We start from the raw sequence: 25,395 nt of genomic DNA, 5'->3' as shown, positions 1-25,395 counted from the left end.
ATTCTGAGCTATGTGTTTTTGCTTTTACTAGGGGAGGTTACTATTTTCTCATGACTATATATTTTGGTGTGGAGATTTTAATTATCGCATTGATCTGCCAAATGAAGAAGTAAAAGAGCTGATCAGACAACAGAACTGGGACTCTCTCCTTTCAGGAGATCAACTTATTAATCAGAAAAATGCTGGACATGTAAGATAAAAGTTTATTTTTAAAGTGTTAAGTTTAATGTTTATCAATATTATATGTGAAAAGTACATTTGTAGAAGACTCTTAAATAACATTATTTTTGTCAAATAAATATTTTTTAACGGTCGGACTGCAGGGAGGCAGAGAATATAGCACGTCTTACTCCATCTTGTAATTGAACTTTAATTACCAAGAAATAGATCTAATGTAGTATTTGAATTCTCTAAATTGAAGAACGTGTTCAGACAATGCATTTATGCCATTTTTACAACCTGCTAGTGTTGTGTTGTGACTGGTTTCAAAACTGTTGTGCACAAAGTATAAAACTAAATCAATAAATATTACAAGATGACATATTCCTGATGAAACAAATTTTTAAAATCGCTACAGAAGCAGTTACTTTGACATCTAGAGCTGAAGAACGTTCATAACAGCAAAACTGGACTATTCAGCAGGTCTGGCAGCATTTCTTTCCATTCCTGATGAAAAGTCTTTGACCTGAGATGTCAGCACATCTGCCAGACCTGCGAAATCTTTCCAGTTCTGATTAAAAGGACATCAACCTGAAAGGTTAACTCTTGTTCCTCTCCATAGATGCTGTCTAACCTGCTGAGTTTTTCTACTACTCTTTCTTATTTAGATTTCCAACATTTGCAATATTTTACTATTGTAAATGCAAGAATATCTCAAAAGGTCATGTTAGGAGGCCAATTTTACTTAATTATTGCCACTTACTTAAAATCCACTGAATGTTATACTTTTGCTTCATTCTTAAATGACAAGCAAGTTGATTGAACTTCCTAGAAAATGTAACTTTCGCTCAGTACAAGAAAATGTTAACTTAATGTTCAGTATTTCATACCAGAAGTACCAAATATATCTTTCCCAAACCCATCTGCATACAATTTGCAGTTGTGCAATTTGTAGTGTAATTCACATCTGTTAGGTCAGGAGACCACATCTGTCCAGCGAGGAACAATTGTTCCCGTTTTCGATCTGATAATTCGATCAATTCGTTAAATCATTTCTGTTTGCTTTTGCAGATTTTCCGAGAATTCTTAGAAGGTAGAATAAACTTTGCACCAACATATAAATATGACCTGTTCTCAGATGATTATGACACAAGTGAGAAATGTCGAACACCAGCCTGGACGGATCGAATTCTTTGGAAAAGAAGAAAATGGCCTGTTGACAAATCAGGTGTGATAAATTAATTTACTGATGTGTATTGTTACTTTACTTGTCTACTTATACCTCACGCTTACCTATTTTTCTTGTGCTGTCTTGATCCTCTGCATTGTACAGATAACTCCACGCTATTCTTGTATCCCCGATTCCCATCCACCTGTACCCATCACCCTCTTTTTTTTGCAGGGTGCAAAATGTCAGATAATTTGCAACTCCAGTCTGCTGACCCATGCTTCCTATAAGTGTAGATGTTTGGTAATGTGCACTTAACCCTAAACATTTTCAGCTTCCTGCATGTGACTGGTTGTTTTGTAACTTAGAGAACTCCAGCTGTGTATGCAGTGTACAAAAATACCTGCCATTCCTGATTTATCTTTTAATCAGCTAAAACAGGAAGTCAGCTGCTGCTCAAATATTCTCATTTTGTGCATGACCTGTCTTCATTTTTGAGTCCGGAGATGCAACTGTATTTTGAATAGAAGTATTCCAAAGGTTCTGAGTACAACCACTGCTGGGACGTTTGCCTCCACTTGAACTACCAACTCATCATGAAAATAACACATTGCACGATAAAGTTTAGATGTCAAGTTCTCAATGCACATCTATCATGCAAATTTACAAAACTATCCACTGGCTTCCACTGTCCTTAGATTTTTATTAATTTTGTGGCAGCAGATGATTGAGGAAAGAAATTCACGCTGTATCCATTACTTTCTGTCTTTTGCAGCTGAAGACTTGGATTTGTTGAATTCCAGTATTAAGGATGAACATAAGCTAACTACTTCTTGGAGTCCTGGAACACTCACATATTATGGACGAGCAGAACTGAAAACATCTGATCATAGGTCCAGTAAACATATTTGTTATTGAAGCAATGTGAAATCTAGGGTTATAGAAGCCAAATATCTGAAATAATATTCAAAGTAAAATTATTAACACTTTACTTTTGAGTTTATCAGTTGGTTTCATAGGTTGTTCACCTATATATTAAACTTTTTAAAAATGCATGACATGTGAATGCACTGAATGACTTCATGTTGAAACAGAAGTTAAAGACTGGTCATTTAGCCCATTGAATTCACTCTCAATGGCATTCCAAATGACCATGGCTGATTCTTTAGCTCTAGACCATACTTTCACCATATCCCTTGACACTTTAGCTCCTGAAAAGCTATTTCTTCAATATATTCAGTGAGAACTGGAAACAATGTAGAATGCAGCCATAGAGGACCGAGAGGTTGATTAAATGGGGAGGGAAAAAAAAAGGTACGTGTGTAAAATTGCAAGGAATACAGAAGAAGTGGAACACACACTCTTCCCTATATGTAAATAGAGAAAAAGAAAGTGAAAACAAATTTGGGCCCTTATAGTCTCAAAGGGGGAGAACTGAAAATGCCAAACAAGGAAATTCCAGAGTAATTAAATTGCTGCTTTCATTCTGCCTTCACAAAAGGTGGCATAAATAATTCCACAAAAATGCTTGGGTCAATTGGCAAGTGGAAATTGAAAGAAATTAGTTTTTTTTAAAAAGTGCTAGAGAAATTAATGGGACTGAAAGCTTAGTAGTCCTCAAAGCCCAATAATCTATTTGCCAGAGTGTGCAGTACTCTGCAGTTTGACCTCCTCATCCATGAAAATATACATTAGAAGGAGATGGCCATGGAAAAAGTGGATGCATTTGGTCACAATCTTCCAAAATTATAGATTCTAGAACAGGCCTGGCAAATGGAGGATAGCAAATGTAATGCCTTCATTTAAAAAGCAGTGAGAAAACCTGAAAATGCAGTTGGTTAGCTTAGTTGAGTTGTAGAGAAGATGTGGGAGTCACTTAGTAAGGATGTGATAATTGTACATTTGGAAGATATCAATTAGATTACGTAAAGTCAACGTAGTTTAATGAAAGAAAAATCATGTTTAATAAACCTAATGGAATTTTTTTGACAATGTAATAGTAGAATCAGGGGTGGGGGAAAACTAGTAGATGCAATGTATTTGCATTTCAAAGTTTTTGATGATGTTCCACATAAAAGGTCAGCAGGCAAAATCAGAGCACATAAAATTAGTAGTACTACATAGGTATAGATTGAGAATTTATTAGCAGACAAAGTAAAGAGGGAATAAGTACGCTAAATGTAATCTGATGTACATCCCTGCTTTTATATTCCAGTCCCCTCAAGATGAATGATGTTGTATTTGCCTTCCTAACTACCTACTGAACCTGAACGTTTACCTTAAGAGTTTACCTCAGGTGGCACAGTGGCTCAGTGTTTAATACTGCTGCCTCAAATGCCAGGGACCCAGGTTCAATTCCAGCTTTGGGCAATTGTCTGTGTAGAGTTTGCACATTCTCCCGTGTCTGCGTGGATTTTCTCTGGGTGCGCCGGTTTCCTCCCACAGTCCAAAGATGTGCAGGTCAGGTGAATTGGCCACGCTAAATTGCCCATAGTGTTGGGTGCATTAGTCAGAGGGAAATGGGTCTGGATGGGTTACTCTTCAGAGGGTTTGTGTGGACTTGTTGGGCTGAAGAGCCTGTTTCCACACTGTAGGGAACCTAATCTAATTTGATACATAGACTAGGACTCCCAAGTTCTTTTGCAGTTCAGGTTTCTGAATTTCCTTCCCATTTAGAAAATAGTCCATGCCTGTTTTCTTCCGACCTAAGTGCATGACCTCTTGCTTTCCCATGTTGTATTTCATCTACTACTTCTTTGGCTACTCTCCTAACCCTGTCTAAATCGTTCTGCAGCATCCCTGTCTCCTCAATACTACCTGTTCCGCCACCTACCCTTGTATCATCTGTAAACAGCCAGAATGCCATTGGTTCCTGCATCCAGGTCATTAATTATAGAAAGTGAAAAGTCATGGTCCCAACACCGACCCTTGTGGAACATCACTTATCACCGGCTTCCATCCTGAGAAGGACTTCTTTATCCCCACTCTCTGCCTATGTTGCAGTTTGCCTTTCCAGAAATAGATTTGTTTTCCTAAATGTATTGCTTCCTTGCTAATACAACGTTCCACTGACTTCAGTCACCAGCCAGTCCCTTGCTAACATTTATCTTTAGGTTCAGTGATCTTCAGTCTCTACTTAACTTTTAAAAGACTTGTCCATTACAATTTATGTACTTAGGGAATGGCTACACAAAAAAAAATGCATGCAACACAACTCATCATAGTGTGCCTGTGTGGATTGGGGGGATGGATCAAGAGAATTGACATTTGCATTAATTGAATACATTAATTGCAGTTGCACGAACTGTTATTTACTGCAATCAGTCGCACAATGCTATCTTTCTTTGATTATAAATTTATAAAGTTTTTGTACACAAATTACCATTCAATTTTTTTTTAATTAGGCCTGTGGTTGCTACAGTAGACATAGACATATTTGAGGTGGATCCTGAAGCTCGACAAAGAGTGTACAAGGAAGTTATTGCTCTCCAGGGACCACCTGATGGAACAGTGGTCACTTCACTGACCAGCTCCTCCCCAAACCAGGATCATTTTGATGATAACTTAATTGATCAACTGCTTCAGAAATTTGCTGCATATGGTGATGTTATTTTGATCAGGTAACAATGAATATTTTTGTCTATATCTTCGGCTTTTTGTTTCAATAACAAAAATAGAGTAATTATGCTGCATAGTGAAATATTATCCAGTTTGTAAGTTACTCCTTGTGAAGCAACAGTTTATGTTCTTGATTAGTATTTAACAGTTGTAGTTTATGCTATTAGAAGGACACCAATTCACATAAGAAGAACATTGTGATATAATACACATGGCTATATCAAAGTATTGGCTGTTGCCACCCAAGACAAATGTAATGGATAAGTTCTTTCGTCTGCCAATCATCTAATCCCTCTTCTAAGTATACTGTTTCCTTGCTAGTTCAATGTTCCGCTGACACCAGTCACCATCCAGTCTTTTGTCAACGTGACTATGATAATTACTTGCTAAAAATGTGCAAAGATTGGGCTGGATTTTACCAGCCCTTTGGGAACAAGCTGGAATGTGGGAAGGATGATGATATGGCAAACTGAGTGGTGTGCCTGTTGTCTTTTTGCCACTATGCCTGTATTTTCACGACAGGGCAGATGGTATATGGTCCTTCAACCCAGAATTCAATTGAGCCACTTAAATTTGTGTTTTTTATACCTTTCCTACCATTTGTTTGGCATTAGGGTGTTGGCTTTTCCAGGCACGGTTTAGCTCACTGACGGACCCCTGCCTGCACCATGGCACCAATTGTCAGCAGTGCCCTGCCTCTTTACTTGCTGGGGTCTGCCTGATTGGTCCCAAGATCTCTCAAACTCATCTGGTTGAGAGCAAATGTTCATTGATGTGCTCTCCTCCAAGGTGAATTTCTGATGGTGCTACTGAACTGCTGGCCTTTTGATTGTTTGCCAGCTCTTACAGGTAGTCAACTATCCTTAAGATTACTAATTAAGATTAATTAATCAATCTTAATCAGTAATTAATTAATCAGCTGCCATTGGCAAAATGTAGTCTTAGATCCTGCTGATTGTTGAAGCTGGTTCGCTCCACAACTTTGCCACCAGCACTCCATCTAGCCCATAAATTTCTGGAAGGAGTTGCTGGAAAGCAATCTACAATGGATGAGGGAATCTTTATGAAACTAAAGAAAGTTTTAAGAGCTAGTGCAGCAGTTGGACACAAATGGGCATGAGCTGTCAGAAGAATTATAGGAATGATTTTATGCATAGACAATGGTTAAGAATCTGGAATTTTCAAGGTCCAGGGAAGAAGGTTCAAAAAAGGGAATAGGGATAACCCCGGGAATTACAGGCCAGTTAGTCTTACTTCTGTGGTAGGCAAAGTAATGGAAAGGGTACTGAGGGATAGGATTTACGAGTATCTGGAAAGACACTGCTTGATTAGGGACAGCCAGCACGGATTTGTGAAGGGTAGGTCTTGCCTTACAAGTCTTATTGAATTCTTCGAGGAGGTGACCAAGCATGTGGATGAGGGTAGAGCAGTGGATGTAGTGTACATGGATTTTAGTAAGGCATTTGATAAGGTTCCCCATGGTAGGCTTATGTGGAAAGTCAGGAGGCATGGGATAGAGGGAAATTTGGCCAATTGGATAGAAAACTGGCTAACCGGTCGAAGTCAGAGAGTGGTGGTAGATGGTAAATATTCAGCATGGAGTCCAGTTACAAATGGAGTTCCGCAGGGATCAGTTCTGGGTCCTCTGCTGTTTGTAATTTTTATTAATGACTTAGATGAGGGAGTCGAAGGGTGGGTCAGTAAATTTGCAGATGATACAAAGATAGGTGGAGTTGTGGACAGTGAGGAGGGCTGTTGTCGGCTGCAGAGGGACTTAGATATGATGCAGAGCTGGGCTGAGGAGTGGCAGATGGAGTTCAACCCTGCCAAGTGTGAGGTTGTCCATTTTGGAAGAACAAATAAGAATGCGGAATACAGGGTTAATGGTAGGGTTCTTGGTCAGGTGGAGGAACAGAGGGATCTTGGGGTCTATGTACATAGATCTTTGAAGGTTGCCACTCAGGTGGATAGAGTTTGTAAGAAGGCCTATGGAGTATTATCGTTCATTAGCAGAGGGATTGAATTCAAGAGTCGTGAGGTGATGCTGCAGCTGTACAGGACTTTGGTTAGGCCACATTTGGAGTACTGTGTGCAGTTCTGGTCGCCTCACTTTAGGAAAGATGTGGAAGCTTTGGAGAGGGTGCAGAGAAGATTTACCAGGATGTTGCCTGGAATGGAGAGTAGGTCGTACGAGGATAGGTTGAGAGTTCTCGGCCTTTTCTCGTTGGAACGGCGAAGGATGAGGGGTGACTTGATAGAGGTTTATAAGATGATCAGAGGAATAGATAGAGTAGACAGTCAGAAACTTTTTCCCCGGGTACAACAGAGTGTTACAAGGGGACATAAATTTAAGGTGAAGGGTGGAAGGTATAGGGGAGATGTCAGGGGTGGGTTCTTTACCCAGAGAGTGGTGGGGGCATGGAATGCGCTGCCCGTGGGAGTGGTAGAGTCAGATTCATTGGCGACCTTTAAGCGGCATTTGGATAGGTACATGGATGGGTGCTTAATCTAGGATAGAAGTTCGGCACAACATCGTGGGCCGAAGGGCCTGTTCTGTGCTGTATTGTTCTATGTTCTATGTTCTAAACTAAAGTGTTGGAATAGACCCAGTAGTTCAAGTAAAAGGAATTTGCCAACATGTGCTTCAAGTTGGATGGTTTATTTCTGAACTGTAACAGTCTCAAGTTATGTAAGTGGTAATAAGAGGTTTTCCTTTAGAATCTGAAGCAAGATACTTTCTTTGGAAAAATACAGATATATTATGATTTCCAGATGTAAAACTTTCTGGTGATCTGTTAACTTCTGTATTTCAGAAATTATTGTCTAATCTTGCAATGGGTCAAACAATTTTAAGATATAAGTCAGCATCGTACAGAGCATTTGGCACAGAGCTGCTTTAAAAAGATATAAGTAGCGCACACAAATAAAATGTCAATGATTTCAAGACTAGATTTATATTTTGGGCTATAATTTTTCTACTGAAATGTCAGTGTTATGGTTCCAAACCAAGCTCTTGATCTCTTATTAGACCTGAATTCTCTTTATCTCCTGACTTCCTGCAGAGTGCATTAATTGTTATACCTTTTGCACTGGTATTTGGTATGTAACATCATAAAACTCTGATCTCCTTTGTTTCAGGTTTGTTGAAGATAAAATGTGGGTCACATTCTTGGAAGGTAGTTCTGCTTTATCAGTGCAGAGGTTAAACGGCACTGAAGTAAGTAAAAGTCCTGATCAGTATTGTAAATAGCATTTGCTGAATATTGCTTATTTGAAGTGCTGGAAATATATTTGTCAGGCAAAGTACATGCTTCTGTTGACTAGCTGCCCAATCCTCTAAACAATCTAATCTTGACCATAAGACACAGGAGCAGAATTAGACCATTTGGCCCAATGAGACTGCTCTACCATTCAATCGTGGCTGATAAGTGTCTCAACACCCTTCTCCCCATAACCTTTGGTCCCCTTATCAATCAAGAACCTAGCTATCTCTATAAAATACCCTCAATAACTTGACCTCCACAGTCTTCTGTGCAATGATTCACCACCCTCTGGCTGAAGAAATTCCTCTTCATTTCAGTTCTAAAGGGTTGTCCCTTCATTGTAAGGCTGTGCCCCTGGGTCCTAGTATTTCCTATTAGTGGAATCATATTCTCCATGTCTACTCTATCCGGACCCCTGAGTTTTCCAAAAGTTTCAATGAGATCCCTATTCAATCTTCTAAACTCCATTGAATACAGACCCAAAGTCCTCAACCACTCTTCACGCCTGGGATCATTCTTAAAGCACCTGTGAACCCTCTCAAAGGCTTTTTGATATGGGGCCCAAAATTACTCTCCATATTCCAAATATAGTCTGACCAGAGCTCTTGTATTCTGACCCTTTTGAAATGAATGCTATTGTTGCATTTGTTTTCCAAACTGTCACTGAATCTGCATGTTAACCTGAACTAGGACTCTGTGCTTCAGATTTCTGGAACCTTACTGCATTTAGAAAATAGTCTATGCCTCTGGTGCAGCAAAGAACTATATAGCCTAGGAACAAACCTTTAGCCCACAATGCCTATGCTGACTGAGTTAATACGCTAATCGTCTTCTACCAACGTGCATAACCTCACATTTTCTCACATTGTTTTCCATCTGCCACATCTTTGCCCACTTGCCTAACCTGTCCAAGTCTTTCTGCAGCCTCTTTACTTTCTCAACACTATATCTGTCCCTTCAACTATTTTTGTCATCTGAAAACTTAGCAACAATGACCTCAGTACCTTTTCCAGATTGTTAATGTATAACATGAATAGTTGTGATGCCAACATTGTCCCCGTGAAGCCTTACACCTCACTGCTGTCGAGAAAAAGATCCTTTTATTCCTGCACTCTGCCAGTCAGCCAATCTTCTATCCATACTAATACTTTGTCCTTAACTCCTTGGTCTGTTACCTATCTTAGCCTTCTGTATAGCATCTTGTTACGTCCATTGGTTACTGGCTCTCCTTTGTCTAATTTGGTCAAGACCTCCTCAAAGACTTCTAACTGATGTCATGCATGATTCCCCCACTCCCCCCTTTGATGAAGCCATACTGACTCAGGTCCATAATACCACTGGAAGTGAATTGTAAAACTTAGGACCCAGCAAGATGAATGATTCCCACCAACTGTAAATTAATCATGGTTAGGGATTGCAAGAAGTCAAAGCTTGAGGAATGTCGAGATTTCAGAGGAATACAGAGCTAGAAGCATCACAGAGATAGAAAAGTTGAATATTTGGAGTTTTGAAATCAAAATATTGACAGATGAAAGGATCTAACACAGGTCAGCGAGAATGGGGTGATTGGTAAATAGGGTCAAGTGTGTGGTGCTGGAAAAGTACCTGAGTCATTCCTGATGAAGGGCTTATGCCCGAAACGTCAATTCTCCTGCTCCTTGGATGCTGCCTGACTGGCTGTGCTTTTCCAACACCACACTCTCGACTCTGATCTCTAGCATCTGCGGTCCTCACTTTCTCCTGATTGGTAAATAGGACTTGGATTGCAGTAAAAACCCAACTAGGTCATCAATGTGCCTTTAGGAAAAGAAACTTGTTCTTCCTACTCAGTTTGATCCAAACTTGACTCTAGTCCCACACCAAGTTTGATCTTTAACAACTCTTGGCAAAACACAAGACAGGGTCTTTATAGGGATCTAAGCGATTTGGGCTGTACAGGATTTATGGCAGAATCATAAAAGTTCAGCAAAGCCTATCTCAACATCAGGAACAGCTCACTGCATCTTTTATGCATTTGCTGAGCAGGGAGGCAAGTTTCTTGTTCAGCAGAAGTGAGTTGCCATGTTAAAGGTGCTAATGGCTTGTCAAATGCTTTATTAATGCTCATCTCATTAAGATTCAGTTTCCCGGGCCATCAAACACGTTGAATAAATTAGACATTAAGAATTTTTGATATGGAAGTCACAGTGAATATGTGGCAACTCCAGCTCAGTGCTGGCTGCGTGGAGCTCAACATCAAACACATTTCAGGGTTGCCTGATTGTTATCTTATCACCCATTCACTTATCGCCTACCTGTATGCTTGCAGCATCCACACCTTGGTTTTCTTTGGCATTCCATGCCTGTTAACACATTAGTACTTCACATGGTGTGTGGAGTCAGTGCCATTTTGGTGAAAGTGCAAGATCTAAGTCATCTGGATGCTAGGACATTGCAGGGACAAAAACATGATGCATATATTTGCAGACTCCGGCAATATTTCATTTGTCATAATTTATTGACACATCTGCAATTCATACAAAGTAATTTGCGAGTCAAGAATAGTTTGCACTTCGCCACATGCAAATCTAATACTCTGAAGTTACCTGCCATGACTTGAAAGGAGGAGAATACTAACTATAAAACTGACCCACCACTTGTGGAACTTATGAAAGTACTGTGGGAGAAGGAATATAGTTCATCATAAGTATGAAGATGGACTTTTCTGTTCTTCAGTGACAAGTTTCATGGTTGATGAGAATCTGGGATAGGAAATGATTCAGAGCACACAGTGTTCCCTTTTCTAGTGTCATTTGGTCAGTCGGTTGGCACAATACTTTTACCAAGTTGGTGTAATTGCTCTGACCAGGGCTATGATGGAGCAGATGATGGGGCTGAGGGTGCAATTCTACTTCTCAAATCAGACTTAGGTGGTGCATCTTGAATAATCAAGATGGTGTGCTGTACCATTCTTGTGTGCTGTGCACTGCACATCTGCAGTGGGCAACGATGCAATGTGATGTACGTGGAGGAGTCAGGAGCAGCCTTCTCAGGTGCAGGACGAGGACATTGAGCTGGAGAAAGCTTCTTGTGGATGATGAAGCTCAATTGCTTGGGTGCTACAAGACAGACAGGACCTGATCGACACTATGTTCCAGTAGATGCAAACTGGGCACAGAAGATGGCTCGATGGATCGAATGACTTACACCTGTTACTATTCCTTATGGTCTTAAGATCATCTTGGAATTGTAGGCAGTAGTTATTCATCATACCGGCATTTGGTTTGCACTGTGAACACAAATTGAAGCCTCTACTCATTCCTTTCATGTTCATTTTTACTGGCTGTTAATGGAAGCTCATGTTTGGGCTTGTCTGATTGGTATGTGATGTTCCTCTACAGGACACTGATAAGATTTAGGTGTCCAATGGGCTTTGAGAGTAGAGTAGCTCTGACTTCAAGATGGTGTTTAGATGGGATGTGACTAAGGACAGGTAAATTGTGATATGGTGAGAGGATGAGTTCATATGCATGAGTAAAGTATCTGCCATTCTGGCTGCATTTTGTGAGCAGTGTGCTTTTGTGACTTGTTATACAATTATGTTGCTGATGAGGAACGATGCCAGTTTGCTAATGCTTGTTCTGATGCAACATGGCTTTTGAAAGATGGTACAAGTATAAGAGCCTTTTGGCGGATATCCACTGAGTGGTGCATTGTTCTGGGGGCAACACATGCTTAAATGGGACTAGAAATTGAACATGCTGGATGCCATGGGTGGGGTAGGTAGTTAACATACGCTGGATAAGAGACCGTGAGAAGGTGAGAAAGCTCACTGGAGTTCACAGCAAGTATCCCTCCAAAAATTGACACAACATGCACTTATCTGAAAAAGCATAAGATTCAGCCCAGTCACTCCTTACTAGTCTGCTTACCAAGACTTTCACCGGATCTGTTAGTCGTGCGATCACTTTTTTTCTATTTTGTCACATACTGCATTTGTTGTTTTGCATGTGTGTAGACCCAGTTGCAACTTTATCTGGTTTTCTCATGCATGATAAGCATGCTGAGAGCTGTATTTACATTCTTTACTGAACTAGTTTTACAATGAGGTGCAGGTAGTGTGGTCCTAGAGGTCTCAGTCTGTGGTGGTTTCTGTAAACTTTCTGGTTTCAGACCTTACTACTACATCAACATTCTTGAAGGTCTTTTAGAGTGTTCGCCTTGGCTGAATGACTCCTGTCCTTAGGTTAGAAAGTCTTTGCTTCAAATCTCATTGGGGGGAGCGCAGATGTTATTGGTAAGGCAGCTAGGACTCTCTTTCAGTTATCTTTTTATTCATAAACTATTTGCAGGATTGCGGTGAATGTTGAAGCTTTTTGCTGTGATTTACTGTATGATTTGCTGTAAAGTGCAAGTGACAATAAGTAAATCATTCATCATTCATTCAAGTTGACACTAATGAGTATGAACATTTTATGGAAACTGATAGAAGAAATAAGAGAAATCTGAATCTACTTGCACTTTGATGCAAATATTTCATGGAATTTGACCACTGCCATTTCTGCATGTTAACTGTAAAATTCTAGACTTCAGTTTGAAGTTTCAAATCTCTTGCATTTGAATGTTTTGCTGTCTTTTTTTCTCATGTAATTAACCTGCTCTATTTTATTTCAGAGCATTACAGCTCATGTTAACCAGTTAAAAAGTGTTACAGTCAGCCGAGATATTTGTTTAGACTTTAATATCGGATTTTTAAAATTTTAGTGATGAAGTTTAAACATTTGGTCCATTTCCAGACTGCAAGGCTTTCTCTTTTTGGACACGCTGTCAGGTACAATGATTGGAGCCCACTGATTACCTGTGCAGGGTTTGGGGGAGCCTCTTAGTGCTTCTGAATAAGTTTCTTTTCTAAAGCTTTGTTGATGGAGGATTGGCAAGCAAATAAATGAATTTGTGCAGTAACTGGAAAGCAGCGGGAGAAATAACAAAGTTCAATGGGAGAGATGTAGCCATGGAGGGAAGGTAAGAGAGGAATGCAGAACTTGGTGTAGTTAGAGAGGAGCAGAACTAAAAATATGGAAGCATTTATCAAGTGAAAGTAGAAAGCAACAAGGAAAGAGGATTTGAGACTTGGAGAAAGCCCCTATAAGAAGATTTCTATACAAGTACAGGACTTTCATGTTGTCTCAGAATAGTGAATTCAATAATCAACTGAATCTTGCCTGAGTACCAACAGATTAAAGTTACTTAGTTGATGATCCTTTGCAGAATTACTGAAACATGTCCTGATTGAATGATTTTGTGTGGGGGGGATAATAAATGTCATTGCAGGTTTTGGGCAGGACACTCCACATTTGCCTGAAGAATCCAGATTGGACCAGTAAATTAGAGGAAGAGATGAGTCTGGAAAGAAGTGGTCTTGGTTTACCAGTCTCGACTAGCTCCACGCTGCTTGGAGAGGATACAGAAGTTACTGCTGACTATGATATGGAAGGTATGTTATTGAGCATAGGGTTGGTTTGCATATAATGCACGATTTGCAATTTTAATATACAATAGCTTGTAGCAAAACGATTTGACTGTGATTAAATCAATCCATAAGCAAAGATCTGTCAAATGATTGAATTGGGCACAAAAATAAATTGCTGGCAGTATTTGCAGCTAATTCTTCTAATGTCATTTTTAAGTGAAATTGTTTGAAAATGAAGGAGCAAATTACTGCAGATGCTGGACTCCACTGAAAATAAGGATTGCAGATCGCAGTAGATCAGGCGGCATCCATCAGAAGAAAGTAGGCTGATGAAAAATCATCTGGACTCCAATGTTGGCTTGCTTTCTCTTCATGGATGCTGCCTGCCCGTTGTGATCTCCAGAATTTTGTTTTCAAATGATATTTGATAAATAAATGTAGTTTGGCTACTCTATGCAACTTAGAAATAGAGGTCTACAATTAATTAACATTCAGCAAAATATTCACTTTGCAATTTTGTCAAGTAATTCTGCCTTGAATGATAAACTCATTAAACAAAGTAAAGGTAAAGATTGGTATAAACTTAAAGCATTTGTTATGAATTTGTGTTTCTCATCATGTATCTCATACTGTTTTAATACAGGGGATGTGGATGATTATAGTGCTGACGTAGATGAAATTCCTCAGCATTTGCAGCCTGTCTCTGGTTCAGGTTCAGGTACCTCTCCTGCTTCAACTCCGAGGACAAGTCCATGTCCATCTCCCACAATACCAGAGATGCCTCTCCCAACACTGCCGAGTAGACCAAGTAGAGCAGCCTCCAGAACTGTTGCAGTTCAACAAGAGCAGCCTCAACAAGGTAATGGTTTTCTATGAGTATAAATAGTAAATTCAGAAATATAGAACATTCACTGAATCCAGGCAAGTCCATCTCTGTCAAATCATGCTGCAATCTCTGCATTTCTAAAGTGACTAAACTTTTAAGACTGCCTTTGTATATCTAATAATTTGATGTCTGTTTGAGTTGGTATGAATTGTATTTTAAATGCAAATACCTTTTATAGGTCACCCACAAGAAAGAGTTATAAATTAAGTTCAAAGAAAATGAATGGGAAAAAAGGTGTCTGTCCAATAGCTTGTTTAAAATAATGAAGTGTAATGAGGGAAAAATTGGTCAGTTTGGATGACTTCAACAAATGTAAAAATCATATTTTTAATGGTGTATTCAACTTGCTAAATTTTTAGGCATCACAAGCCTTGGTGTTTTATTGCGAGACTGAATTCAGAGAAGAAAGTAATGTTTGAGAAACCTGGATTTGAATTCTGCTATGACAGTTGGTGGAATTTGAACTTAATTTTTAAAATTAATGATGACCGTGAAACTGTCAACTGTCAGAGAAAATCCACCTGGTTCATTGCTTTGCTTTAGAGAAGAAAATCTGTCCTTGAACAGTCTGGCCTATGTGTGACTCCAGACCCACAACAATGTGATGGACTCTTCACTGCCTGCTAGAAAATTAGGGACAGACAATAAATGTGATCTAGCCAGTGATACTCAACTTGTGAATGAATTAAAATGCAAACCAAAAATCTCTGAGAAAATTGTCATATTTGATTGTTGTCTGCTGTGATTGGCTTAATTATTTATAGTGTGCTATTTGACCCATTGCTGTACCTGTTATGTCATTCTTTTCTACAAGTTTGGTCATGTTATCTTAATTTCTTTTTGAAAACAGACACTTCAGAGTTCCAGCAAGTATCAGCACACAAGGAAGGTAGTCAAATCCTAGAACCAAAGCGGCCACCTCCACCACGTCCTGCAGTCCCTCCTTCAAGACCTGCTCCTCCACAAAGGCCACCACCTCCGTCAGGTAGATGACAGCTTCACCCCTTAGTCTTTGAAAGTTTCAACAAAGTAAAATTGATGTAAGACAACTTGGTGGAATATTTGAATTGACTATTGTAGGAAAGAAAATTACTAATCCAACAAAGTGTTATGGGCATGTAACTAGTCGTGGACTTTGTATGCAAGGTTCTCTGTAGCACATGGGTCTTTAGACGATACTGGTGTAATGATCTTTGAATGAAATGCATTCCACAGTTAGCTTTATAGGTTCTAAATTGTCAAAACTGCATTGGAGTATTTATTATTTTGCATCACCTGTTCTGTGTGTAACAAATATTGAAAAGTAATCAAAAATCTCCAAATTTTCCCTTTGCATGGAAATGAGAAGTAAAAAGCAATAACAAAAAATGCTTTTTATTTGGAAAAAATGAAGATTAAATATTATTTTTAGATTCTCCACACGGCTTTTGGGAGCAACTGCTTTTGCACATGGAAGAAAAACCAAAGCAATGGGGAAATATAATAATACTTTTTATTTGTAAAACTTGCATCTTCTAACATCAAAGTTTTTAAATCAGTCATGTACTACTTCAGGTAAGTAGTCAACTCCTGATTGTCCGATTCAAGTGACAACAGGAATCTGATCTGTGGACTTGTATTTACGATGACACAAAAGATCAGTTCTTGATTCTAAAAAAAAATTAGATTCAAGCAAATGTAATGTTCAGTTAATGTGCTAAAATTCAGAAGCATTTGCTGCTGTTTTGACAACTGCAACAAAGGAGATAACCAGTACACATCTGCTAAGCAAAAAATCTTTCTACATGTTGGAAATAAAGAAGGATCAGACAACCAGAGATCACAGTAACTAAAAACATGAGCAATCCAGTAATATTTTGTCTTTCGAAAAAACCAAAGATAATCCTTCTATTTACTTAGGGCTGGTTTACCTTCAGGTGATATAATGTGCCATGCAACTTTGAGAACAGAAATTGATAAGAATTATCTTTTTAATTTTTATTAACAAAATATTGTTTCCAACGTCAGCATGTCTCATTTTAGTAGTGAAATGAAAATGATCCTGTGCAATGGTTTACCTCTTGTTGTTGAAATTATTTTCTTATTGAGTGTTGCAGGCATTCTGTGACTTAGAATGGGTGGGGGTGCAATGCAAGCCTATCTTGGCATTGAGATTTGTTGATGGGATGCTCCCTCCTTCCATTTGAGGAGAAAATGTTAGTCACTGGTTTTAAAAGTAGAATGAGAAATAAGAGTTCATTTAGATTACCCATTCCTTCTGCAATTTATATATAGTCTAAAATGTGTGCAGTTTGGTAATGGTTGAAAACTGGATCACTGACAAAAGTCAAAAGGTAATATCATCATTGTGATAGATGACCCGCATACAAATACAACATAGTGTTGTTTTCCTGGAACTTCTAGATGTTATGATACTACAGTAAATATTGCTGTAAATAATATTCTTGACAGAATAATATGTAATCAATGTCTATCATGATTAAAGTATGGTCCCTTATCCAATTATTCACCTCGTTGACATGCTACATTAATTTGAGTAATTTTCTGTGAAAGTCTTTGAAGTCTACTCTAATAGAGCACCAAACATTATCTATGTGGCACCTGTAATGTGAATTTCTTGAGGCATTTCCCAGGTGCATTATAAGGCAATAAATCATTTACTGAGTGGTGTGAGATGTTGACATAGATGACCAAAAGAGATAAAACAGGGGGAGCTTATTTCAGAGCTTTCAGACTTTGGTAGTTATAAAGCACAGCTACCTGCCAATAGTGGAGAGACTTAAATCTGATTTTAAAGAGCCAGAGTTGAAGTTTACAGCTGTCTGGAAGAATCATGACCTAGAGGATATTCTACGTAGGGAAACAAGGTCATAAAAGGATTTGATAACTGGATGAGAATTTTTAAAAATCTGCAGATTCTGGAAATTATCTCAAACTGTCCTCCATGGCCTGACATTCAACCTTAATGTCCTCCTTATTCCTCTATGCTCCTCAACAGATGCCATGCTGGTGGTCAATGCCAATAACTAGCTCTCTTATAGCTTTCCTTGGCTTTCAGTACTGTTCCACATTTCTCCCCAAATATACCCAGAGGTTCTCCTCTCACCATCCTTGTTCCGAATATCACAAATGCTTCTACTCTAGCCACCCCCTAATCTGATCCTTGACTGTCCAATTACTTTTGTCAGTGATCCTCCTGCTGTGCATACAGACTCATTTTGTACCCTCAATGGTCAACAGATGGACGACACCCCTCACTCCAAGCCTCTAACCGACTTCAAGAAACAGTCCACAGACACGAGTGACCAGAAACAAAATCAGAAATTGCTGGAAAAGCTGAGCAGGTCTGGCAGCATCTGTGCAGAGAGAAGGAGTTACTATTGAATCAGATGATGACTTCAGGAGTGGAAGAAGAGTCATTGGATTCAAAATTAACTCTTCAAGTTTTCACAGATGCTGCCAGATCTGATAAGCTTCTTTTGCACTTGGCTGGAAATCTGGAATAAAACATTCACACTATCTTCCAATTTGAGCAGTTTAAGGGTACAAATTTAAGGGGTAAAAAGGTGGGAGTCAGCTCAGTGTGTTGGAATACTCAAGGCTCTGTGTGACAAAGATGGAGTGTTTTAAGCAGCAGATCACTAATCTTAGTTTTGACACAGTGTATGTAAAAAGAACCAAGATGTCTTGACCAGCTAAGGTGGACGCTACAAATATTTAAATGACTTATCAAAATTTTGCACCTGTCAGAATTTCAGGGGAAAAAAGCTATCTTATAGATGTAAAATAAATAATTTTATCCAGTTTGTTACTTCACCTTCAGAATTCATGTGGTCAATAAGTTGAGGCTTTTCAGATATAGTATTTAATTACATGGCCTTTAGACAAGAGTGTGACCCTCAGTATTTAAAACTGTCTATTAACACTAAGCTTGTGCATGCTTCACCATGGCTAATGTTGTTCTCTTCACTATCATCCTCTTGCTTCACTAAGGAGCTAGAAGTCCTGCACCAGCTAGAAAAGAGTTCAGAGGTAAAAAAGAATAAATGATTCCTAGCGATGATGGATTTCACTAAATGCTGGCTTATGATTAGAATGTTTATGCCTTTAAATTATTCCGCATGCTATTCATGGAATTGGAACTGTTTCTTCTGTCCTTTAATAAAGTAGGTAGCTTTATTTAAATGTCTTAGAATTGTTACTTCATTTTGGATCTTGTCTCCGAAGATCCCAAATCATTTTCAACTACAGCGTACAGCTCTTATAACGGTATGCCTCGATTTGCTTTCCCTCTGACCACATTTTAAGGCGTGAACATTTTCAATAAGAACTGTTTGATGGGAGTACAGTTGTAAAGTGGCTATAACTTGGTTAGAGCTCCATGGTGGCCTTTGCTGCCTCGGAGCCCATTTCACGAAGGACTAACTAATGAGTTTGTGTTAACAGGAAGACATTATGTGGGTATGACTTTCCCTTTTCTTTTAATTTGTGTGGGAAAGATTGACACTTAACTTTCAGCATATGATTAGATGTACTCACCAATGGTCTCCTTCCTGTCAGAAAGATGTTGTGAAACTTGAAAGGGTTCAGAAAAGATTTACAAGGATGTTGCCAAGGTTGGAGGATTTGAGCTATAGGGAGAGGTTGAATAGGTTGGGGCTGTTTTCCCTGGAGCTTCGAAGGCTGAGGGGTGTCCTTTATAGAGGTTTATTCAATCATGAGGGGCATGGATAGGATAAATAGACAAAGTCTCTTCCCTCGGGTGAGGGAGTCCAGAACGAGAGGGCATAGGTTTAGGGTGAGAGGGGCAAGATATAAAAGGGACCTAAGGGGCAACTTTTACACACAGGATGGTACGTGTATGGAATGAGCTGTCAGAGGATGTGGTGGAAGGTAGTACAATTGCAATATTTAAAGGGCATTTGGATGGGCTTAGGCATAAGAAGGGTTTGGAGGGATATGGGCTGGGTGCTGGCAGGTGGGACTAAATTGGGTTGGGATGTCTGGTCAAAATGGACAAGTTGGACCAAAGGGTCTGTTTCCGTGCTGTATATCTCTGACTCTGAGTTGGCAGACACTTACTTTTCAGCTTTGCATGCAATTTGCAGTACAACCAATAACTGGATTTTACTGTTGTGACATTTTATACATGCTCTTCTCCTTTAATATCCACTGTTTAATCATCATGTTGCTACACCAGAAATAAGAGCAGTCTTGTGTAGGAATAATTTGATCACAACCATCTTCCCCTTTCCTTTGTATTGATAGAAAATGGTATTTTAACTTTGACTTTTAGCACATCCTTGGACTTTGCATGTATAAAAATGGCCTTTCCTACTAAAGGGTGAGAGAGATTTGTCAAGGACTAAATTTGCAATTTCAGTTTCTAGTTAAAATGCTTCCCTGATTTATTTTAATCAGAACGTTTTGGTTTGTTTCTGATAAACACTAAAGTGGGAACAAGATAATTTGCCGTTCTTTTAATCATATCATTTTTAATTGTTGTATTGGAATGCCTTATCAAATATGAAATCTGATAGTTCTTAAACTTCAGAAACTATTCCACTTCAATTTTGTTGCTCCCAGTTACAAAAATTCCATCTTCATTTTGTTTGGTAGTCTTTTTTTTAAGAGATTGCAGCCTACATAATGAGGTAGCATTTGAACGCACCATCCCAATTAAATCAGTAAGACTATACTTTTGAAATATTAATAGTGTAATACACAAAATATTGTTCCCCACTCTGGTCAGTTTGGCTTGACTGGTACTCCCATTAATTCTCTGGTGACTCAACATTGAGTATTCCTCAGTGTGATGTATGCTGTCTTTGTCCTTGGCAAGTACCTTTTTTCAATGTGTTGCTGCTTTTGCAAAGTAAATTAAATAATTATTTAATAGTTCAGAACTTGAGTATTGCTGAAAAAAGGCATGTTTTGTTGAAGCCTTTAATCTTGCAAAAATTGGGAATTTGCAAGATATAAATTCAAGGGTAAACCAGCACTACGTTGAGTGAGTGGAGAGTACTCGTTGGAAAATGGGCTGTAATTGGTAGAGGTTTTGGTATGGAGAAAGAACTCACTAATGCTGATTGATAGTTAACAACCAGACGCTTAAATTAAGTAGGTTGATTCTGATCAGTGTATTTGCCTTGAGGAAAGCAGATGACTATCACCTATTTTGTTGAGTTGAACCAGATATGGCCTGCAAAGAAAAACAGACCTGTGTATTACAATATGCAGCTTCCTGTACATGAAAATATGTCATACTAAGCACAACTGATTATGCTAAATTGGTTGTCAGTGTAAATTTTTGCACATACAGCATATCCAGCAAATATTGTCTAATTGCAGAATCAAGTTTAATGTTAAGCACTGTTGCAGGTTTTACAAACATAAGCTAATTTGGTATGGTAAGTACATTGCTTGTTGTGGAACATGCTTTTGATATGGTCCACTCATTGGGACATCTGGCCTGCATATTTGGCATCAAACCCGCACTGAAATTCTATATCGCATTACTTTTGTGCAATAGGCAGCATGTCTTTTTGGTTTGACAACACGATCCTGTTAGTAGCAAACACCACTCCTGCTGCTGCAGATATTTTGTAATTAATCTGTTCAGAGATGTTACTACACACCTCTTGAAGCCAGGCCTCTGTCACTCAGAGGTAGGGACGATACCACTGAATCCCAAGAGCCCAATGTTGCTTCTACATAGTAGCAGAGTGAATCCGCTTCATGTGTTGCTGAACCTTTTGAGATAAGTTAGGATAAGATATCGGTTTTCTCCTTGAATTTATATTCTTGCAAAATAGCTACAAATGTCTTTTTGCAGTAATACAAAAAGTAAATACATAAACTTGATGCTATGTAAGTGATCTAATTTTTCACCTCTATTTTGACTTGATTTACTTCTACATTTTCTGCCCTTGGTATGTCTGTTATGGTATCTCTGTAGACACATTTTCCTTTTTTTTTTCCCCCCCATAAGGTCCAGGGGCACCTGTCAGTCCAGGGTTAGCTAGAAAAGAAATGGAAGGTAACTTTGTTTATGATACAACATAAGTTTAATATGTTAGAATTAAATGAAGGAATTACGTTTGTTAGAAGTATCTATTAGAAATAATTTTTTTGCATGCATAGAGTTTGATATTGACTTAGTTTGCACGTGGGACTTTGTGGTTTGTGTTAGCTAAGTTTCACACTCATTTGAATGGAATCTTTACAGTCTTTTCATGAAAGTAGAACATATTACTCCAGATAGAAACTATATATTCATGTTTCTGGAAGGTTGTTTGAAATGTAATTGTCAAAGATTGTACTACGCTGTAGCGCCATAGATGTATAACTCTGATTTCATTCTCTCATTTTCTATGTTCCCCATGCCTTCCCTTTCTTTCTCATTGATTCACAGCCTCCAGCCTCAATCTCTTGCTCAGACTCCATTTCTTTCTTCTGCAGCTATTTAATCTGAATAAAGCCAATAGATAATGCTGTGGCTGAGATATTGAGCTGTGAATCACTGATCGCATAGCAATTGACTAAGATTGCAGGAAGTAGTATTCTTATTGAGAAAATTGAGAAAAAAAAATTCAAAAATGGTGGACTGAAATATTCAATTGAGAAGTGCAATAATTTTGTACCTTAGGTAAGCTTCATTACACTTACAATTTAGCATTGTGTCTAGCAAAACCTGACAATTGAATTGGATTGGCAGATGTCAAAGGTGCCGTCAGTTCTAAGCTGATTTAAAAAGCATTTGATATTACCCAATATTTACTTTTTCTCTACAGGCCGTGTCCAGCCTTCTCCACAAGCAACTGTTAATTCAACTAGTACTGGAACCGGTGCTGCATCTAGACCGGTACGTTCATTAGAGTTTGGCTGAGAAAACATACAAATACAGTTGTGCATTCATCTTAACCAGAGGGGAGAAATTCATTGATATTTTTGTAATTGTAATATGGTGCAAATAATTTAAAGCTCCTAGTTACGTATCAATTTTCCTTCATTAGAGCATACCACCACGTGCTGGGGTTATCAGTGCACCAGCAAATATACCTATCAAGCAGTCAGAAGCTCAAAGCAAAACTCCAGAACAGTTAAAAGGTCAGTATTATCGATTATGTTAAAGGAAAATTGTTTCTAGAGTGTTTTTAATGGCTGTGTTTCCAGTTGCTTAATCACTTCTTCTACTCTTAAGTTATGAAATAGTAATAATTTACATTCATCTAGTGCCTTTAAAATGACTGAAGATACTTTTCTGAGGTGTCAGTTGGTGGGATGGAGAGGGAGAGGTAGAGAACAATTATGGTTTGGTGCCCAGAATTATGGGGGGGGGAGGGAAATGACCAAAACAGTAGTCAAAAAGATGGATTTTGCAAAGGAGAGAAGTACAGTGTAGGAATTTAATGATATTCAAAAGATGTGGCCAAAGACCCAACCAGTGGTGAAAGCAGAGAGAGGAAAGAACAGACAAAGAGAGGGTTAGAATGAGTGACAGTTAAGCACAGCACAACGGTCCGGCATGCAAGCAAACTGTTGGATCAATTGGAGTTTATTGAAAATTGGTTACTATTAAGATTTTTAAAAAATTGAGTTTTGAGGTAATGAAAAGATTCCAGTGATAGAGGAATTGAGGAAAGTGTGGAGGTGAATAGTGCATTTGTAATGGGCAACATATGAAGTCAGTAGCTCAGTTGACATTCAGGTATGATGTTGGCAATTTGTGTAGTCTTTGAAGCCCAGCCAAACAGTTAGAGAAGGATCAATTAATAGCACAGGAATTGAGCGCCAACTGTACGATTTCTTGTCTGTGCTCCTTTGCTGGACATAATGGTTGTTTCTGTTAAATTATTGAATAGCTGTTACATACATAAACACAACAACAAGGAATAAGTGTAGGTAACTAGGTCCTTTGGCCTTCTCTGTCATTCAATAAGATAATGATTGATCTAATTTTAACCTTAACTCTACATTCCTACATATCCCATAATCTTTCATTCCCTTGGTAACAAATCTATTTACCTTTGCCTTAAAAATGCTTTCAACTTGCCACTTTCCTAACCACGCTGTTCCTATATGGCTGTAATATTGACTCCTACTCAACAATGCGGATAATTGTTCCTTAAGTCTTGTACATACAAAGCAAGGCAAATCTAACCTAGCCTGTTACTACTCAGTCTATTCTCAATCAGCGGTAAAGTGATAGAAGGAGTCATTAACAGCGCCATCAAGTAGCATATAGGAGAAAGTGAGGACTGCAGATGCTGGAGATCAGAGTCGAGAGTATGGTGCTGGAAAAGCACAGCCGGTCAAGCAGCATCTGAGGAGCAGGAGAATTGACGTTTTGAGCATAAGCTCTTCATCAGGAATGAGGCTTGTGGACCAAGAGGATTGAGAGAGAAATGGGAGGGGGTGGGGCTGCAGGAAAGGTAGCTTAGTGTTTTGTGATTATACAAACTAACGTTAGAGCTCCATGAAGAATAAATTCCAATTTACTTTTTCTTAAGTATTTTTTTGCTGAATATTCTGAGAGGTTACTATAATCTTGTGACTCTCTCTCTTTAATTGTATCAGCTAATACAGGTACACAATCCTTATCCAAAATCCTTGGGGCCAGTTGTTTTTCAGATTTCAGAATAAATAACATTTTCACGGTGAAATAAAAGTTTACCAAACAGCAGATGCACGTGTGAATAGTACGAGCACTGGGACACATTTGACACCTACCAGTGCTGGTCCACGCCGCCACGACACCATCTGAATGACTGGGTTTGAGTGGGTGTGGACTTGAGTCACCTGTTTGCACGCCAAAATGATGCTCCATGCTCCATTAAAACATTTTGGATTTCGGATGAAGGATTGAAGCAGCTCCTCTCCCCCAACCAAGTGGTGCCAAGCTGCATTTAAAAACATGAAAATTATGTTAAAAGTCGCATACCAGGTTATAGTCCAACAGGTTTATTTGGATTCTGTTTCACTGTTACCTGATGAAGGAGTAGCGCTCCGAAAGCTAGTGCTTCCAAATAAGCCTGTTGGACTATAACCTGGTGTTGTGTGATTTTTAACTTTGTACACCCCAGTTGAACACTGGCACCTCCAAATCAGGAAAATTATGAAACGACTTGCAAAGTTGGAAACGTCCAGGAAATGTAACGAGCTCTCTTTTGAAGTTTTGAATCCGTGTTATCTAATCACTTTGTCTTTCAGGAACAATGCTCTTGCCAGAACCACTCAAGCCAAAACTTTCTACTCCACTTCCACTGCAACCTCCCCCACTTAGTTCGCAGAAACTACAGGAGCCTCTTAAACCCGTTGGTTTGAAACCTATTTCTCAGACTCCACCTCCTTCTCTTGGCTTAGATCATCTAGCACCTCAGGCTCCACCTCGCAGCAAATCTGCCCAGAACCTGCCAATAGAACCTGCCACAACAGAGCAGGTAAGTTACGGTGGTAGCTATTAAATAACAGAGCTTTTGTGTATATGTAAAGAGTGTATAAATGAAAAAAACGTTTTTTTCTTAGAACATTCATGCATGCACTTTGCCATTTTGTAAAATGTCTCTGATACCATATGATTACCACATGAACTGAAAAGCCAATGAACTAATTTTTTTCCAATTTTCTGTGAACCAACTTAGCAAACAGAACATGTATCTTACCCAGTATGCCAGTTAAAGATGAAGGAAAGGCTATGATGTTTTTCCTTCAAGTCTCCCATGTATCCATGTTACTGGGCCCATGTGTGGTCCCAGGAGTAGCATGAGAAAGTGTGCTTAATGCCACTGGTGTGAGAGAGACATCCATTTTAGTATCTGGGCCTAGCCTGCCAATTACACTTTGCATGGTT

At 38.9% G+C, this 25,395-nt stretch overlaps 1 protein-coding gene across 10 annotated transcripts in view; it reads left to right on the top strand.

The window, feature by feature from the left end:
• Window positions 1-25,395, top strand: part of synj1 (synaptojanin 1) — a 99,687-nt gene that overhangs the window by 62,774 nt on the left and 11,518 nt on the right. For 7 of the 10 annotated variants that reach the window (XM_072585505.1, XM_072585503.1, XM_072585504.1 and 4 more), the window contains 13 exons: window positions 32-190; window positions 1,231-1,387; window positions 2,103-2,220; window positions 4,732-4,947; window positions 8,084-8,162; window positions 13,519-13,681; window positions 14,301-14,516; window positions 15,394-15,528; window positions 18,537-18,575; window positions 21,535-21,582; window positions 22,337-22,407; window positions 22,559-22,652; window positions 24,756-24,985. In XM_072585505.1, the coding sequence (XP_072441606.1) occupies window positions 32-190; window positions 1,231-1,387; window positions 2,103-2,220; window positions 4,732-4,947; window positions 8,084-8,162; window positions 13,519-13,681; window positions 14,301-14,516; window positions 15,394-15,528; window positions 18,537-18,575; window positions 21,535-21,582; window positions 22,337-22,407; window positions 22,559-22,652; window positions 24,756-24,985 (1,725 nt within the window). The remainder of the gene's footprint in view (window positions 1-31; window positions 191-1,230; window positions 1,388-2,102; window positions 2,221-4,731; window positions 4,948-8,083; window positions 8,163-13,518; window positions 13,682-14,300; window positions 14,517-15,393; window positions 15,529-18,536; window positions 18,576-21,534; window positions 21,583-22,336; window positions 22,408-22,558; window positions 22,653-24,755; window positions 24,986-25,395) is intronic. The other 3 variants (XM_072585511.1, XM_072585507.1, XM_072585506.1) reach the window with 2 other exon arrangements.

The sequence above is a fragment of the Chiloscyllium punctatum genome, chromosome 15 (genome assembly GCF_047496795.1).
Source record: "Chiloscyllium punctatum isolate Juve2018m chromosome 15, sChiPun1.3, whole genome shotgun sequence".
Taxonomy (NCBI): Eukaryota; Metazoa; Chordata; class Chondrichthyes; order Orectolobiformes; family Hemiscylliidae; genus Chiloscyllium; species Chiloscyllium punctatum.
The sequence above is the reverse complement of the archived record's forward strand: the minus strand, read 5'-3'. Positions and strand labels throughout refer to the sequence as shown.